We start from the raw sequence: 20178 nt of genomic DNA on the forward strand, positions 1-20178 counted from the left end.
GTTGGTACAGCATCATTTTGTGCTTTAAGGCAGAAGGCAAAGTCATTTCTCGATACATTTTTGAACTTAACCTTTTCTGGCCAGAAAGAACATATTTCGTTATCTTTTTATGTAGGTACCGTTGCATTTGGCTTTGCTACAGGGCAGAAGCCACAGGATGGACTCAACGGTATTCTGTAAAACAATTGTAATTTCTCTTACATTTCGAAAGAGGAAAAAGAGAGAGTGATCACCCAGCTCCAATGATAAAGAAACCTCACAAAAAGCTTGCTCTTCTGTCTCCCTGCATTTTTTTCTAAGCACAGTTAACAAAATAAATCAATATCAAGAAAAAACATTTCATTTGCAAACAAATGTTCACAGCCATCCACCAAACTGCAGTTTGTTTGGTAAATAGACTCTGGAAAGGTAATCTGATGAAAGAGAAGTTAAAACTTGAATTTCAGCTTTCAGTTTAGATGCTGCCATAATTTCCAGCTAAAAAAAAAAAAAGAGCAAATTAATGTGTGATGCTGCAACAGCCTAATCCAGGGTGATTTAAATAAGAATTACAGTTGTTGGATGTGCATGAGAACCGTAAAATGCAAAATCCCTGTCACTGAGTGGAGATTGATTTTACTGTATCACAGAATCAGGGAATGGTTAGAGTTGGAAGGGACCTAAAAGATCATCTCATTCCAACCCCCTGCCATGGGCAGGGACACCTCCCACTTGACCAGGTTGCTCAAAGCCCCATCCAGCCTGGCCTTGAACACCTCCAGGGATGGGGCATCCATGAACATACGTTCATGTGTTCTCTAGTGTGCACCTGACAGTAACACAAACAATGTATAAGATGAGTATAAACAGGGAGGAGAAGGTACACGATGCCTTTTCTTCCTTTCTAACCGTTTCACACAATATACACCTGAAATGGGATATATGCTTTAAAAGCTACAGGTGAGATTAGAGGTCTACTACTGAGTAAGTAACCGCTGGAAGCATTCCCCTCCTTGTAAAGATGTAATATATTCTGTAGTATTTAGGAAGGCAGTAAAATCCCCTGTACAGCGATCGATCATCAGATGACTAATGGCAGGAAAGCTTAAAAAGCTAAAAAGCTGCTGCTTCTGGCCTGTGAGCGTTTCAGGCCCATTGATTCAGAGACAGTGGCCGTGGGCTGTCTCAATCTTGCCTTCTTTTAGGGCTGCAAAACCTTACTGGTTCTGCTGTACTGAGTTTGTCATCATAAAGAGGAAGAGGATATGGGATTTGTCCCATGGGGAGTAAGAAATAGGAAACAATAGGTGTTTATACATACTTCTTTTTTCCACGTTGGCTGGCAGGTGATGTAAGGTCTCTTTTGTATACTTGCTAATTTATTTTGATCTCGCTTTGTCAATGGAATCAGGGCATCTTTGCGTATATGTAACCTGAAAAGAAAATAAAGCTGTTAAATTTTCTCCGATAGTTAAAAAATATTTATTCCATCTTATTTCTTTATATTAAGCCAAAATAATATATGAAAGGAATAATGGATTTAAATGTCAGTTGTCTGTTTGTGCATTAAGTCATGTTGCATTTCCTGTCTATGAAACAGAAGAATGCTTCTGTTTTTCGTATGGAAATAACTAACCTCTCAAGATCAGATGGAAGGAGACCAAGCCACTTTATAGACGGAACGGTGAGATGATGGGCCTCAAAAGACATTGACTAAAATAAGAAAGGTCAACTATAACATTCAGTGACTTTTAGTTTAAATTATTTGAGATATATGCCTTCCGAGGTCACAGTCAGATTTTATTACAGAGATAGTTCGGTATTTTCACTACCAGAATGATAGAAAATAGCACAACTGAAGCTCACCATATCCCCTTGCCGGAAAGCGCTCCTTTGCTAAGACTTGCACCCTTCAGCCTATGATAGATTCTAGACTAGTCCAGTTTAGGCTGATCTAGTCTGAATAGTTTTGCGTTTTGGTTGCCTTTTTTATTTTTATTTTTTACAGTCAATATGAGTCTGCCAATAAAAACCCCAAAAAAACCAGGAGGAGCAATGAAAAATATGGAGATTTCTACTATTTTCTGCTGGAAAGTAGCACATCATATAAAAATATTCCAAACAAAGGTTCATCAGGTCCAGTATCATGGCTACAGTAAATATCTTAAGGAAAAGTATAAAAACAAATAAGCAGTTAATGATACTTCTCAGAATACTCCCCCTGCTCCCAACGGTTTGCGACTTCAGCTTTCTGAGCCAGAAGTGGTGATAGTGTAATACTCGACTTTGTCAGGTTGCTTTTAAAATCCATGAAAACTTTTGACATCTACAGCACCTTCCAGCAAAGTACCACAGTTAAATTACATGGATAAAGGAATACTTCCATTTTTTTTTTGTAACAAACTTGACATATTCTAGTTTCATTTGATACACCTGTTCCTCTGTAATTGAACAAAATAAACTTTCAAAGGAACCTGACAATTTAATTTACTCCTGAAAGATGGTGTTTTATAAAATTTACACACCTTTGTAGGAGAGTTTGAAGTGTGACAGCTCACCTGGAAACTTGAGAGTTCTGTGTCCCTGGATGTCCTTGAGGCCTAGGTTATGACATATGTTTGAACTCTGATGTTTGACAGTTCTCTAAAGTTGTTTTTTTGGGTTGTTTGTTTTTTTTTTGTTTGTTTGCTTTCTTTTTTACTTTGGATGTTCTTTCTCCATTGCTCTACTGAACAGTTCACCCATCTGCTCCTGCCCTCTGCCTTCACCTTAGTCTGCCTGCCTTCCATATTGTCTTCCTGTACCTCATCTTTTAGCAGTGTAATACAACAATGCCTTCTTGTTCCCTTTGCTTCCACTTCCACAAGTGTTCCACACTTACACATGTATCCATAAGTCAATTCTCACCCCAAAACAAAAGCTTTACCAACATAACATGATTTTGTGGAGAGTCACCCATATCACAAGTTACGTCCTCCTCCTCCCATGGTCCCTCCAGCCTTCATTTCTCTTCTAAGGCAGAAACAAAGCAAAATGGAGAACACTTTTCTATTTGGACTCCTGAAAACTGCCTGTGCAGCAGGGAAAAACTGAAATACAGTTAAAAGAAACACCTCTCGTAGTTATCCAGTTTCTTTCTGTTGCAGGAAGAAGCCATTTCTGCAGATACACAAGGCCTAAAAACTGTGTCTTTGTGTTGAAACAAATTGATAAATGGCAGTAACCATTCTAACAAAGGTGTCCCAGCCCAAACCACAACATGACTGTAACATTTCATACGTTCCAGCTTCAAGGCTGGGCTACAAAACAATATATTTGAAGTGCAAAAATTATACTCACCACAGATCCATATTTGTAGATGCACATTATTTCCACACCTAGGATGCAGAATAGAAAATGTCAAGTGTTTGTTTATCTGCACACTGGGCATGTTAAAGAAGACTGCATTAAGAATTCAATTTTATGGTGTAACAGTTACAGCGTTATGATTAGTGAGGTTCTTTACAGTTTAAAATTATTTTTAGGGTATGTCAAAATAATAAGAATTGGAGCATAACGTGTCACCTCTATATAGTTAAATGTTGCACACTGTCTGTGCATTGTCATTTCAAAATCAAGGATAATCAGCTCTTGATACACATTGTCCAACATGTATCACAAAATCTGTCTTTATCCTTTGTAATCCCTGCCTCTTAATACTATTGCTTTGAGCAGCTGCTTTTCATTTTGCAGTAATCTCCCCAATTTCAGGTGCTATCACTGTAGATACGGAAGAGATTTTCTACTTTTTGTGTATGTGAATTCAACAGCTCTGAATTCAAACAAAGGCATATAGACTCAAATACACAGAATCCCTCAGGAAATAAGGGAAATTTCAGACCTGCCACTGATGTAACAGAACAGCACATCCAGGATGTGATGGATTCATTTTAGGACTAACTTTATTCCTGCTGGCATCAGACTTGTAGTTTCTAGTTTCACTACTGTATGCTATTGACATGAGTGCTGAGTTATGAATATGTGTATGTAAACTACTTTATAACAAATAAAAGTCTCACTTTGCTCAAACATACTATTTTCTTCATGTCTATCTGGCCTAAGGTTCATAATGTAGTTAGAAATTTTGCTTTATACCAAACTGAGCAATGTTTACAAAAGTTCCTGTTATTTCCTTTTATTTTACAAAAAGAATAGTATAGCCAACAGCTGGAATTCTTGACAGATCAACATGTTCAATGGTATTTAGTTCTGTAAAGATATAGCTAGGACCTCCCAAGACTTTTAGAAGTGGTGAAGTGCCTGACTCCCATTAAAATTAGTCCAATGCAATAGATTCCATTATCCTTATCCTCATTTTTAAGGCCCGTAAGTACTTTCAAAATCCAGCTCTATTCTGAGCTACAAATTCTATAAATATGTATTTTTTTTTAGGTACAAGGTAAGATTCTTACTAATCCCTCAAAGCACAACAAATTATTACAGACAGTAAGGATGTATTCAGTGGGGATGTAAACTCCCTCCGCACTCCTAGATATATCCTGCATAAATCAGGAACCTTCTGATTGTCTTGGATCTGTATGCTCTGAGTACCTTTCCATAAAAGTGAGAAAAAAAACATTCTAAATAAATTTTCCTTTCCTTTTGTCATTGAACCTCTACAGATTTACCGTGTGGATCTGCATCCATGAGGGTGAAAATAGGAAGTTGAAAAGTATCCCACAGCTTTCTGACCAAAAGTCGTGTATTAAGATCTGGTACGCCTCTTCCCTAAAGAAATAAAATAAAAGCAGACAGTTTTAAATTAATTAAAACAGCATCTGGCTACATATGTGTTTACATTTGTCATTTGAAAGCAAGCAAACAAACAAAATGCTGGCAGAAATACTTCTCCAGCAGCTATTTTGCAGGAAAAGTTTGATGCTCCTATTTTGGCTGTGTGAGGGGGGAAGGAGCAGCAGGCTAGGGAGCAGCGCGGCAGATGTCCTGGGTTACAGGCGCTGTAGAAGTATCACACAGTCCTCTATTTAAAGGAGTTAATTTGCAAGGTCTGGGAGTTGATGTATAAATGTACCCTGGTATCTGTATAAGCCGGTTTAAGAAGGCCACTCTTCTTTTCAAAAATATTTATGGCACTAAGGAAACACTATAAAACAAGTTTTTGCCATGACTAACTGTGATTGAACACTATGCCGCACAGTATAAATGTTTATCTCTCTTAGGTATGGGGATATGTTTTTTCCTCATTGTGGGCCAAATTTGTCCCAGAACACATAGGTATGCATATGCCATTTACACATTCCTATTAATTCTCCAGGCTCCATAGCTCTTTCAATACAATCCAAAATCAACCAATTCCGTTTCATTTGGGTTTGCTAAACCAAACATCCTGAAGGACAAGGGGCTACTCAACAGTTAACGTTTCCTGAGTCTGGGGCAGCTACTTTGCAGCAGCACGTGAAGTTGATAAGCTACCAAGATCTAAGGAGATGTCTGGAGGAAATAAGTCTTTAGAATGTGTATTTTGTATTTCTGTAAGGATGATAAAATTTAAAAAAATATTGTTAGACATGTTTCATATTAATTTTATTACGGTCTTTTTACCAAGTTTGAGCTCCACTAGAATACTAAGGTATTATTTAAATTCTTATGTCTAGCTAGACGATATGAAATGTAAGATGCATACCGTAATCATTATACATGGGGACAATTTATTGCAGAAGTCATCGTCCAGGAGTCTCTGAAAAGTTGCATCTTTTTCTACAATTAACATAAATTTGGCATGTGAGATTAAATCTTTTCTGTTAAGGCTAGCTGCGTGTAAAATGATCCATCACACCAATCAATTAAAACTAAATGCTCTAAAATACCCATTCTGGAGCCAAAAACAGTGTTCATGACTCAATTTCAGAGCCAACAAGCAAAGAAAAAATTACCAGAACATTGTTTAACTTGGAATATTCTTTGTTTTTACTTTATTTTTTCAGTCTACAATGAGAGCTCTTGCTCAAAGGATACTTTTAATTCCTTGAACATTAGATGGCACAGTGACTGCCTAAAACAACAAAAATGAGATTAATCATTTTAAATACAGAAAATGATATATTTTAAAATAACAACATTAGATAATGAAGGACACAATTATATCCTGAAACAGCCATTCATCTTCTATATACAAGATCAATCTTGACATTTTCATCTTTTTATAACTGTATTCAACCATTCATATCCTGCTCTATTGTAGGTTGTGTAGGAGTCCTCCTGCTATAACAAGATGCTTTTCAAAAGTGTTTGTGCAACTGTCACAGAAGATTGTTCATCATATGGGCATTACAGAGATAACAATGTCCTAATTATTTATCTCTCTCAGCCAGAAAAAAAAAAAAGTCAGCTTGGTGTGAAGATTGCAAATTTAATATAGGCTTAAAACATGTAAGTATTCTTTTTGGAAGACCATTAAATCCTTTCTTTTATTAACCTGTAACCTGATTTTATAACTATTTTGAAGCAGCAATTTTAAGACATAGTAATGTTTACTTTACATCTCATATTAGGATTGGCTCGATCTGGCAAGCATATGGATGAGAAAACAGGAACTAGAGGAAGAACTTGGCAAAAGAGTATGTATATATTGAAGTGTGTGGTCTGTTTTTACTTCTAACTGCTAAATCACCTCCAGTGCCAGGGTGGAACAACTCAACAAACAAAAATATGAAGAGCTGTAGAAGAGCATTAACAACAGGGGTCTTTACACTCTGCCTCAAAACAAAGTATTGCAGGCAGCTGAGGTTATCTTTCCATTTTGAAATTACTGACTTAGGCTCACAATGAACACATTTTCCAGGAAACTATGGCAATGGTCACTAAATCTGAGTTTTGTTCCTGCTTTCGTATTCTGCAAAGATATAAGAAATCTTTTAGGACTAGGTGAGTTGAATCTCATCTCCTCAAACCACCTATTGGCTCTTGACTCTTATGAAACCATGGTTACAAACTTCTCTTTAGCTCAGTGCCACTTTTGATTAAATTAGTTCACAATACAAGCCCTTCTAATGTCTGTAATTCCTGTACAATCCTGACACCAAACAGCCTGATATTATATACTTTTGGTTGTACAGTGCTGGGCAAATGAAGACAATACCAACTCTTATGCTGATGGAGTATCATCATTAAACTTCTGTAAATGAGAACATAATTTGGGTCTAGGAAGAGATTTCTTTCTTTAATTTTAAAGGCTCCATTCAGTCTCTCATCTGTGTTGTTGCTACTAGAGGAGCCTGCCCAGTGTGGTAGAAGCAGCTCATTGAGGACCATATCAATACAATAACTCAGGCTGTAAGACTTGTTTTCTTACTCTGCCAGAAATCACTTCATTTCTGTCACAATAGATTATGTTCAGAGTGCTCAGGATTCTTTGATTCAGAACACTTATTTGACAGAACATTGTAATATACACAATACATGCACCTTCCCCTGCAAGGCTCCCATGGTAGAAGGTAGTGCTAAAAACTATGTCCAAAGGATATATATTCCTGGTGAGTATTTAGCTGAGCTTCAAAATTGCAATACTGTTGAGCAATACTTTTTATCTCTCTTTTCACCCAGGTTGTAATGTCTCGATTTGCCGCAAGCACAGGCCTATATAATAAATGTATACAGTAACCTGAGCTACAAGAAGTGCAGGATATCATGCAAAAGGTAGATACTACAAATTACCATTACTGTTTTATAATACATACTGTTGCACCACAGGTACAATTCACTTTTGTACCATCTTCCTCAGTGTAACTTAAATTGCCAGCAACAAAACCTTTAGTTGTAGACAGCTGAAAAAAACAGTAAGATGCATACAGTAAATCTGAAGTTACGTGCTTTTATGTTACTATATTGCACAGGCAAACCAAGAAACCTCTGAAAAGAATTCTGATCGATAGTAAGAAGTTATCGACTGCCATCAACCTTCTAAACCCTAAGCAATGTTATTGTCATCATGTATATAAAGGCATACTCGCGATAAATGATGTTAACAACCATATTCAGAGATACAGAGGAATTCTTGTAAGGCATGAGATACAAGTAAATTTGAAAGGTTGGTACATAGCTAACTGACTTTAAATTTTCATTTAACCCCCAAGTTAGCAAATTGCGTGAGTACGAATTGCCGAAGAGATATCTTGCACCCTGAAGTTTAAGCTCTGCCTTCAGTAGGTAATAGCAAAAGGCCCTGTGGTTTTAGCTGGCAGTTTGTCCCAAACTCTTTGGAGCAAGCAAGCTCTATGAATTTTCTCTGAAGAAACGCTTTGAGTGCTACGATAAACCATAATTAGGTTTCATTTGCACAAATGATACTTATTTTAACTACGTATTTCCTACTGATAACTCTTCTCTGTATTTCAGCTATCAGGTCAATCTATATGATTTGGAAATAATGATAAAAACATTCATAATAAGCCACTTACTACATGTAGACTTCTCCGAGGTATCTTAAGCATGCAAGAAATGTCATTGATTATATTGTCCACAACACTTTGGCTACCAAACAGTAGTGTATCTGAATAATATATATCTCTATCAAGACAAAATATTGTATTTGTAATTATAATACTGAAACAGCTGTAGGCTCATGAGAATTTTATAGAGGACATGGATAATTAAATCAACCTAAAGCATTTTACATACAGGAATCCATTATCCCACAGGTTTGCATCCTATAGGCTGTTTTTCACAATAGCATTCTTAAAATACCACTTTATTTGAAATTACAGAAATGTAGTATGTTACCTTTTAGTTGCATAAGTATTGGTCTGCACCATCTTATAGATCATAGATAATATTTTGAGCAGCAGAGCTGAAAAGATACATTTTACAAAATATTTTATCTATTTTCAGAAATGCATATACAATAATTTGTCTTTATATTGGCACATATTTGTGTCTCATCAAATAAAACTCTGAAACGTATATTTTAACGGGCTATGAAAATACAGAGAGACCAACCAACAGACCCAATAATTTCTAGCATAATTAGAAAAAATATGATGGAGTCGAGTGAGGGAATGTATGCTCTGCTGTCCAGGCCAAGAAATTAAATGACTGAGTTCGAATAAGAAATTAGCATATTGTCCGTATTCCAAGATTCCTTTCCTAGCTAGCGTTTTTTTGAAGGGTGATGTTTTTACATTAAGACTTTTTGAAAATGCCTTCAGCTGATATTCATTCAGGGAGGGTAGAAACTGTAAGAATGCTGTATTAATTTCACTGTCACTCACTATAATTTAATAGAGAGAAGCTGAAGGTCTGGTCACAATATCAGGTTATATTAGTCACTTCTAAATCACAAAGCATAATTTTTTAATGTTTTTAGTTGGTTGGTTGGGTTTGGATTTTTACAAGGTTTTGAACGAAAATACAAGAAAAAACAAGAATTCTGCTTTTGGATTTTTCTAACTTACCAAATTTTGATGCTGATCTAGGGCAGTCACTTCTTATTTGTCTTGTAGTACAATGTGGTATCATCTGTAGACCTACAGAATCCTTAAATCTGATACATTGCAAACAAATACAATGAAACTGTAAACTTATTCAGTATATGTAAACTGTTCTCTGCAAGGTAATTCAGACGGACACCCCTTTCCTCTAGTCAAATATGCTAGTGCTATTTTCTGACTCAGTACAGAAATCATGAACTTGGGTGGAGTTGGAGCGGCCGAAGGAAAAAGACAGGCAGTTGTCATCATCTGCCAAAACGACCCACTACTGAACTGCCCCCCATCTGATCATTGGCTTCAAAACATGAAAGAGTTTCTCAAAAAGATACTTCAAGGCTGCATTTAAGCCTAAAATACATAAGTTTCCAGATAAAAACAGAGATAAGAAAAATATTTTATATATGTTTATAACTGTTAATATATCAGCGTCAATTATTATTTAGCATGAAAACAAAGGAATAAATGACAGAAAAAAATGTGAATCATTATTAGAATACAAATCAAGTCTGACAATGACTTTCCAACGTAGAATGTATGAAAAAGTGTTGTAACTTCATATTACAGTAATATTATCTAATTTATGCCCTTAAATCATTATCAGAATAACTCAATCATATTCCATTATTAACTTTTGGAAAGAAAAATACAGCCCATTCTAGTCTCTAAGCCATTGTTTAATCTAAATGAGGTCCACCATTTCGTGCTTCACCATGTAATGTCTGAAGGTGCACATTTCACCAAGACAATCAGTTATTTTCTTAATGACACTTCATTATTTTACTTAAAATTATTTTAGTGCCTTATGATATGACAGCCCTGTTTTTAAAGCATTCTTTTGTATGTACTTTTTAAAAGTATTGGTGGTAAAAGGGCCATTGTTTTATTTAAACCCACATAATGTTTCTAAATTTCTTTCTTTGTCAAAGGTTTTGCTCCAGTTATCCTTTGGGTGGCAGAACACACCACGGTGCACGCATGTAAAGTGACAGCAATAACAAACAGCAGTGGAGCATCTGCCTGATAGCTTTAAAGTTAATTTTTGTGCCTTCGTGCTGCAAAGATATTTGTGCTTTTCACTTGTATGGTCCCTACATTGTAACTGCACAAAACCAGGGAGAAAAACAGTAATTAAAACTCTCCTGGGTTGCTCCCGGGTTAAATAAGGAACGCTCCTTTCAGAAAACAATGTGCTGAAAGACCTGATCGATGCGGCTGCCACAGATGTTTCATAAAGGCAATGGCAAACTGGCAATAGATCAATAGACCGGACATCCAGCAATTCTGCCTAGGATTGCATTTACCCCAGCAGGGTAGTCTTCTATAAAATTCTTTCCATTAATGCAAAATATTTTTTTTTTTTTCTTCTTTTTTTTTTTTCTTTTTTTTTTTTTCTTTCCTTGAAAGATACAGATGGACAATGGAAACTGATTGTTCTGCCTTAGGCCTGGCATTCTCACTGATTGACATCATTCTTAGGTAAATACCTCTCTGGGCATCTACAAATGTTTACAAGGAACATTTCAAACATGAAATCATTCTTTCGTTCTACTAGTTCCTGCCCAGCAGATTCCAGCTGTGTAGATTAGGTATGAAAAGGCTGCCTAAGAAAGAAAAAAAATTGCCCCACTGACTATATTTTCTTCTACTCATATTGTATTTTGGAACTCTGGTTTTATTTTTATTTATCTATTTATTCTTATTTTAATCTTATACTGCTGTATTAAAGTTGGATATAGGTCACTATTCAATGGAAATGCATATCTGAGTTTACATTTCTTCACCATAAGTAATGATTTAGCTTTTTTTAATGTGATTGATGAGTCTTATTTTTATCACACTGTGATGTTAACTTGTTTTAATTTGAACATTTTTTCCCCCTATGTGTTCTGATGGCAAATAACATCTCACATTTGTTTTTCTAGCCTGGAATGCCATTTCCCCAAAGATTGCCAAAAATTGCAAAACTTTGTTATAGTATTTTAATTTTACAGACATCTGAGTGAAACATTTTTGTCAAACTATCAAGACACAAAGCATTAAATTCCCTGGAACATACAAGCTTTTCAGTTAACTGATTACCTTCAGGCCCCTCGGGTTTTTTGATTGACAGAAATGTTTTGTTCTCTTTAAATGAGTATTCCACCAAGTGTTACGCGTGGAAGGTTTGCTATGCTTTCTCAGCCTCAAATGTTTGTAATGTGTCCACTGACAAGCACCTCTGCAATCTTGTCAATCTAAATATCCTTTCACCCACTGACATCCAAAGCTATCACAGGGCAAGAAACAGACTTGTGTCTTCCTTCATCATTTTGCTTCTGTATTATAGAAAGCAATTAATCTCTCAGTTTCAGGTATTTTCAATTTAAATGAGCTCCTTGGAAAAATACTGTTGCATAAGCAACTTCTGCAAGTCACAAAGTGTGTTACAAAGGAGGACAGGTTGCTTTTTCTCTGATCCTGTCTAGATAACCTGGCATAAGATCTGAAATGTAGATAACACATTAGAAGCTTGGTTTGCTTTATTTGGCTGGTAGTGAGCTTAGAACACAACACAGAGGTAAGAAATATAATAGGAAGAGGTGAGATGCATCTTCTCTGAAGAACAAAAAGATAAGTTTATCACTATCATTTAAAGAAATAAGATAGCATGAGGAAAAGCAGAAAAACAAAAAGAAAACAGGAAGCACAGAAAGGGCATTGGAGGATAAAATTGCTAGTAATTGTTTCCAGCCTAAAACAGATTTTTTCACTCCAACATGACTTATCATTTCTAGTTTCTACCGCTTCCAGAAAACGATTGTTTATAGGACCTCCCTTTCCTTTCTAACCTCTATTACAGTAGTTCTACATTCCCCTTTATGCTATGGTCTGCTCTTACTTAATACATGATGCCTGTTCATACAGAGTGGTTACTAAGCATTACTTTTTGTTTGTCCACTACTTTTTAAGAAGTCAAATTATTTATTGATTCTAATACTTATAGAACTATGTATGATTAACCTTTCTGGAAATTACATAATCAAATTTGTATTCATGGCGTTTATATTAATATAAGGCAGGACTTTACAATATATAATACTTACTCTATGTTCCTCCAGCCTGATCTGTTAGCCAGTGTGAGAACAGGTGCTTTTTTTTGAGCCAAGCTTTTAAATACATCTTCAATAACATTTTCTATTGCTTCAAGAACTTCAGAACTGAAACAAAGAAAATTAACAATACAGTTCACCTGATAAAATCTAGTTCTACTTTAAGTTTTGATCATCTATCCCCACTCCTACAAAAATCATGTAACCCAAAACTGCTTCAAGGACATATTTGTTTCAGAACTGTGGAGGAACTCTCTTGGTTTGTAATTTTGTTTTGTTCAGTTTCCCTAAAATCTTTGACTTTCCATTCCAGATGCATGACCGAGGACACAATTAAAAGTACATTCCTATTCAATCCTGAAACCATCAAATTTTTTACCAGCTGAACTTTTAGACCAACTGGCTGGTTTGCAACTAATGATAAATGTTTTACTATAAATGATGTAATATTGGCTTTGGCTATGATTTGGGCTAAGTTGTTTTTAAAAGCTGTAAATTTCAAAAAATGTTCAAGAGTACAAATACTTCCTGTTGTACCATTGCACGTTAACCTTTTGATCTGCTGCCCTGAACAAACTGTTAAGGGTTTTAATTATATGAAGGTTTAGTCTCAACAGATGCACTGTGAAAAGAATAGAATCTGTATCTTTCACCTAAAAAGACAAAGTAACCTTGCAGCAGATCCCTTGCAGCAAAACTGTAGGCTGGTTTGAGTGTTATGACAGATGCTTTTTATTTTCATAAGCAATCTGAATCCAACATTTCAGCTGTCCTTAAAATTACAAGTGTACTATATGCCATCATAAGTTTAGGTAGGAATTAAAAGAATAGACAAAACTTATTTTAGGTCAAAGTTTTATCAGCAAAGTCCAACTTTGCCATTAAGTAGTATACTAAGAAAAGACAAGTCAAAACCAGTGCACACCACACAAAATTAATTATCCCAGTGTTAAAAAATCAGCAAGAATTATTTTTAAAGACTAGCTATGAGTCTACAATAATGAAATGTCGCTAAACCTCTCTTCTATCAGCTGAAAATGTTTCTTCCATTTTGTAGCTCAGCTTCCACTTACTCCTTATTCTGCTGAAACTAGATTATGATTTTTTGAAAGCAATTTCTTTTATTTTAAAAAGTTATTTGTAATAGTATCTGTATATATAAAAAAAACCCCTACTAGTATTACTAACATTTATGTCCAGTAATATTAAACCATTCAACAAAAAACAATACAAGATTTTTTTCTGTTTTTCAGATGAATAAACTTGGACACAGAGAGACTAATGGCTTTCCAAAGGTGAAACTGAAGCATTTGCAGTGCTGATAATACAAGAAGGTGTGCTGCCAATACGTAAATTCATTTTCTACTGTATAATACTTTCATAATCAGGTCCAAGATTCCCTAACTTTCAGATTCATAGTCTCTTCCTCCTAATTAAAACCCTACATCTCACTGCCATATCCAAAATAGAAATTCTATTAAGCATAGAGGAAATGGCTGGCTGGTGAGCTAAATGTATAATGCAGCAAGAGGTAAAAGAGGTAAGCAAAGCTGATTATGGTGCAGACCTCCAACATAACAAAAATTAGAGTATTGAAGACAATAAAAATTTGTATGGGCAGATGGATGAATGAACAGATAGGCAGATAAGAAATCTAAACCATATCATTGCTTTGATACTCATAAATATTTTACTTATTCATTTAGTTCTGTCCACTGTAACTCTCTTAATATTCCAGATGTACTTCAAAGTTTGCTGCAGTATTGGAAAGTCCAGGTTTCTGTTCCAGTCCCAATTTCCCCGATTTATTGGCCAACAGAAGTTGTAAATGTGGCAAAATAGGAGGTAGAGGACAGCAATTCTCTGTGTACCCCCTGCTGATATTCTGTCTCCTTTTGCAGAGATTAACTGAATTTTAGTAAGAAAACATACAATACTGGCCAAGTATGTGCCTGCTTAAAATTCACTCTGATTTAGTTAACAGCAAAATCCGAGCAGAGAAGGGATAGCCACTGTATATCTCACAGGGTTTGCCTGATCTTTTCTAACGTTGCAGCACGAGTAGACACTTGTTTGCATATAGCACAAGAAATGCTCTTCAACATTAATAGCATAAAAGATTAATATTATAGCACCTTTAGCAAGCAAACAATATAAATGTACAAGAGGAACAGTTACAAATAAAAAATCCGCAGTGTAATAAACCAACACGCTCCAAAACCCAGAACTGTACACGGCTAAAGTTGCCATAGCCTGCCGCAAAGACTAACAACTCTCCAAGTCATCATCATTATTATCCTTATCCTTTTCCTTTTAAAATACTTTCAAAATACTCCCAGTCTCTTCTAGCCTCTGAGGCTGATATACTGTGTATAGAAAGAGTCTTTAAAAAATGATGAGAGCTCTTTATTAGGAAAATTCAGTACGTTTGTTTTGTCATTGTTTCTGTATTTCTGTCTCTACCTACAGACTTTTTGGAGAGGTCTGAGAGAACGGAGATGCTGTTTGCAGTGTGAGAGCCCCTTCTCCCCTGTGTTTTTGTAGAGGAGTATGTTTTCCATTTTTGCACAAGCCCATTAGGTGCAATGGTGCACTACCTACTTAAGCATTACCACAGAAAGGGAGTATTTTTCACATCTTTTACCTAGGGATGTGGCTCTCATGACCAAAAAGACTTGTTTTCCTGAAGCTGTCCTTGCTCCCAGCTGGCTCTTCATTGGAACACCCACTGTGGTCCTCCATGAAAGCTGGTGCAGACCAATCCAACTGCTCTGGAAGGGGCGACGCCATGCTAAAGAGAGGCAAAAGAGATTACCAAAGAAATTAGAAAAGGCTATTCTCCATGCTGGACTTAAAACTCATGATCTGGGGTCAAAGCGTAGGGCCAGAGAGAAAAAGCAGACAATTTCTCAATTTTTGTGGAAACCAAAGTCAGGATTTTCCTGCCCTCACTGACAGGCTTTTCCTGCCCTTTCTAACGGACAGGAACCAACCCTGCCCCTCCTGACAGACTGAGGGCTCTTCCCGCTCTTCCTGACTGACCAATGGCTCTCCTTCCCACCCTTCCTGACTGACCAATGGCTCTCCTTCCCGCCCTTCCTGACTGACCAATGGCTCTCCTTCCCGCCCTTCCTGACAGACAGGAGATGGCCCCACCCACCCTGACAGGAGTGTCCTCCTGCCCTTCCTGACTGACCGCTGGGAGCCCAACCTCAAAGCCCTCTCTGGAGCTGCTGTGCCTGAGCAGATATTTAAGCACAAACTTCATAGCACCCGGATCTCGGGGTCACTGGAATAAATCCAGCCAAAGTGGCCAAACGGCTCATCAATAGCATTCCCATCCTTTCTGGACGACCAGCAAGTATTTTCTTCCCTCAATATCAAATGTCTTTTCCTGGCTGTTCTCAAGTGGCTGGAAGAAAGCCAAAAAAGCTGAAAGCTTCAGTGCAGCTCCAAGTGTTGAAAAATCAGCTTCCTGCCCCAAAATGGAATTTGACTTCTATTGAGATTAAATATTTCAAAATATTTTTTATAATTTGCCCTCAGCATTCAGAAGTTTTAGAATAGACTTGGGATATGTTTTCAAATCTTTCTCAATACACCGTTAAAAACTTGTGTTCTGAACAAACAATAAGCCCTCAATTCTAAGAGTCATGAATCACCAGCTTCCAAGGAAGCCAAGATTTAAGAAAAAACATGCTAAACTTCGTAAGGCTTACGGCTGAACCAACACTTCAATGATTCACATGCCATCCTCGGCCAGAGGCACCCCCTCAAAATGGAGGATGCATGGCCAGAGACAGACTGCGAATCTGAAAAGAAACCCCACGTGCAATTATCATTTTGGTGCATTTCCTGCCTGTTGTCTTTAGGCATTCGCCTTTTCCTACAAAAATTCGACTCTTTCACTTCAGAAAGTTTAAACTCTCTGTAATTTTGTAATACTTCTGGGAGACTCTGTGAAGGCCAGAAAAGAGCACCGGTTCCTCTTCACCACCAAAACAGCCCCCTGCAGCCCCCGGCTCTCCCAGAGAGGAACATCGGTTTCCTCAATGGGTTTTGAGTGCAGAGATCAAGGCTCCTTCACTGGTAACTCGATGGTGAAGAAAAACAAATCCGAGGAATTTAAACTGCTCTTAATCTTTGCAGTTATGATATGCCAAAGCGTATTTTCAACTCCTAACTAGGTCATCATAATCGACTGCCTGACGGTGGTCATTCTGGGAGTGTTAGCAGTTACTTCAGAGATAGATATCTTAAAGGCTTGTCCTTTCCAGATAAAAATTTTTAAAGCCCACTGTTGATAACATCGTGTGTTACGTACAGCAGTCAGTAATATTGGAAGCCATGCTGTATCAAGCTCGCTGCCAACAGCATTTCAAATGCTGGGATGCTTAGACTTGTTGTTAGCAAGTTAGATGACATAGTGTTTAAAATGTTGGAGGCAGCTGGTTTCTCCCGCTGTTCCATTAGCTGCTACCCCTGAACCTTTATTCTTCGGTACTCCTAAGAGTAAGCAGTCCTAATCCAGCTTGGGTAGGTAATTAAAACACTCATGCATTAATTTATTCTAGCAAAACCTCAGGCTATGATGATATAAACACAAGGTGCATCAATTAACAGAGACAAGCAAAAGAAAGGGGAATTAATAAATTGAAATTTTCAGATCTTTCATCTTAAGTCTTTGGCCTTTGGGTACCTTGAGATCACTCCAGAAATATTTATGTAAAATCTCTGTAGCTCTTTCCAACAATTCAACATCAAAACCCAACAGATTTTTGTTTGATATAGAGCTGACAAAATTATATCATGCCCCTAGCAACAGATTGCAAACAAAACTATATACATCAACTTGTGAGAAGCTAATTTAATGACTTGTGTCTTCTTCACAGAAGCAAACAGCAACTATGAAAAAGCACAAGCAAAATACTCGATGCTTATACCTGAGTTAACAAAGCAGAGATCAAAAAACAAGCAACAATAATAAAAGTTTCCTTGCTTCAGCCTTAATATTGCACACTTGTAAATAAATATATATACATATATATAATGACATAAATTAGTATCCAGCATATGACCAGTAAATGAAGTACAATCAATAAATGAACTAGCAGGTTCATTTTCTAAAGCGCTCTTTATTTATTTTCCCTTTTTAAACTCTGCTTGCAGAAAAAGCCAAAACCAAAATAATTGAAATTGAAAATACTGACTGCATTTTTTATATATATTAGAAATAATGAACGACTATTAAATGTTAAGATGGAAAGAAAAATGTGAAAAAAGCAGTGTAACTGATGGATTAGCGCAATGTTTGTCCTGCTTCTACAAAGATGTGCAGTAGAGGGCAGCACAGATGGCAGAGAAAAGAAAATTACTACTTTGAAGCTGTTAAATTTAACACTATGATTTCACTAATCCTTGATAAAACAAGTACGATAGGGAATGAAACACTTCCAGATTTGTTTGCTTTAACAGATACCCTGTTCCCAAAAAGCTCCCTTAAGATTGTCTCCTATTATAAACATCTGCTCTTATCAGTGTACTTCAGGAGGAAGCTGTGCTATGAAATAGTCTGTATGAGATGTCTGATGCCAGTTTCAAAGTCTGTCTGAAGATGAACCTGTCCGGATCAAAACCTGTTGCTGTCACTACATACTACACAACGGAAGAGCTACACAGAACAAAAATGTGCATTTATCTTAGTGCCAAGATTTTAAACTGCTTGTTATTGATTTTTCATCTATAAATAACTGCGTGAGTAGAATAAATAATACATAAAACATGCAAAAGCAGAGGTATGCTTTTTCCTTTTCTTCACTGCATACCTTATCAAAAGATTTTTCCTCTTCTCATATGCAGTTACGGGGTATTTGGGCCAGACAGGAGTGTTAGGGAGAGAGACGAAGGCTCAAAATCTCCACCAGCCATTTAAGAGCTTCTTGGGAGTTTGCCTACCGTGGTCCAGCAAGCCTCAATTTCTTTCCAGCTTCCTTGGTTGTGACCTGGACAATCCTGGGAAGGACAACTTGTGAGCCAATGGACTTCACTGTGAATAAGTCAGGACGAAATGGGAGCCAGATCTATCATCTGCCAGTTACATGAAAAGTTACTGATCTTTTTCTAATGAGCAAAGCCCAAAGAAATAGGAGATGAAAAGTCATTCAGTGCTAACAGCAAACAACTTCAAATGGGGTATCTCCTTCCAACTGCCATGGTTGGTTAAAAAGAAATCAAAACCAACTGATACGTGTTTTCAGTTTACCTGGCTCTGGAGTGAGAAACACCTGTGAAATATTTATTCTGCGGTGAGCCAAATCACTGTAAGAGGAAGTGGGGTTTTGTTTCCATCTTTTCTTTTTGTGTTTTATCTTTCAGCCAGAAATAAACTCTAGCAGGCCTTTCTTAAAAGGAAAAGTAAGTTCCATCTAATTTCTGTCACAGTCGTTTTCAGATCCAACATTTTCTAATGCTTTTAGGGGCAACAATGTATTTCGGGTGGCAGCGAAACACATGTATTTGAGACAAAGAAACACAAAGTAAATTAAATAAAAGAATGCCTTTTCCCAATTTAGCATAAATGCCATGTGCGCTCTGGTTCGTTGACAATAATTAAGCTGCAAACAGGCAGCATTATATGACTGAACATTCCAAGACATAATTCTTACATGCTGAGAAGCTTGAGCTTGCCCAGTACTATCGTAGCCAACATTTCTCATTCCTAAACTGGTCTCACACCAAGACAGGACACTCCTTCAGCCTGATTCTCCCTCTGTAGTCCCAGTTACTGTTTCAACTTCTCCTACTTGCCGCAGTTTTAAAACAGGTAGGTATATAACCTGCTTGGAAAAAAAAAAAAAAAAAAAAAAAAAAAAAAACAAACATCAGTTGTAGCAGATCTAAGGCTTGGAAAAGTTAGATGAAAATGAGAGGAGGATTTTCTATGGGGAAGCTGGCATTCTACTACTTTTATTATTCTTTTGAAGAGCATGTTGTCGAGGCACATAGAGAAAATGCTTTGAACCATCCAAGCCTCCGTGCATCATAGAATCATAGAATAGTTTGGGATGGAAAGGAACTTAAAAGGCCATCTGGTCCAACCCCCATGCCATGAGCAGGGACATCTTCAACCAGATCAGGTTGCTCAGAACTCTGTCCAACCTGACCTGGAATGTTTCCAGGGATGGGAGACCTACCACCTCTCTAGGCAGCCTGGGCTAGTGTCTCACCACCCTCATCATAAAAAATTTCTTCCTTATATCTAGTCTAAACGTTCCCTCTTTTAGTTTAAAGCTGTTAAGCTTGTCCTATCACAACAGGCCCTACTGAAAAGCCTGTCCCCATCTCTCCTGTAGCCCCTTCAGGTACTAAAAAGGGCTCTAAGGTCTCCCCGGAGCCTTCTCTTCTCCAGGTTGAACAACTCTCTCAGCCTGTCCTCACAGCAGAGGGGCTCCAGCCCTTGGATCATCTACGTGGCCTCCTCTGGACCCACTCCAACAAGTCCGTGTCCTTCTTGTACAGAGTGTAAGTGGCTGCTGAAAATAAACCAAAGAGATTGTCTTGCTGTTGAAGAACCTATAGGTCTCTCTCATACAAATAATAAATATAATTGTATTACGGGAAAAGAG

The 20178-nt window shown here is 37.0% G+C and overlaps 1 protein-coding gene across 1 annotated transcript; it reads right to left on the reverse strand.

Moving 5' to 3' along the window:
• Positions 1-357: 357 nt before the first annotated feature.
• SPO11 (SPO11 initiator of meiotic double strand breaks) lies at positions 358-15295 on the reverse strand. Its single transcript, XM_074157476.1, has 12 exons — positions 15198-15295; positions 12548-12661; positions 9429-9517; positions 8758-8824; positions 8436-8544; positions 5995-6031; positions 5663-5772; positions 4647-4746; positions 3319-3356; positions 1616-1692; positions 1301-1412; positions 358-477 (listed from the first exon to the last, which is right to left on the reverse strand). Exons 1-12 carry the CDS (start codon positions 15293-15295, stop codon positions 358-360), a joined length of 1071 nt encoding a protein of 356 aa, XP_074013577.1.
• Between the last annotated feature and the right edge of the window lie 4883 nt (positions 15296-20178).

The sequence above is a fragment of the Numenius arquata genome, chromosome 12, assembly GCF_964106895.1.
Source record: "Numenius arquata chromosome 12, bNumArq3.hap1.1, whole genome shotgun sequence".
Classification (NCBI taxonomy): domain Eukaryota; kingdom Metazoa; phylum Chordata; class Aves; order Charadriiformes; family Scolopacidae; genus Numenius; species Numenius arquata.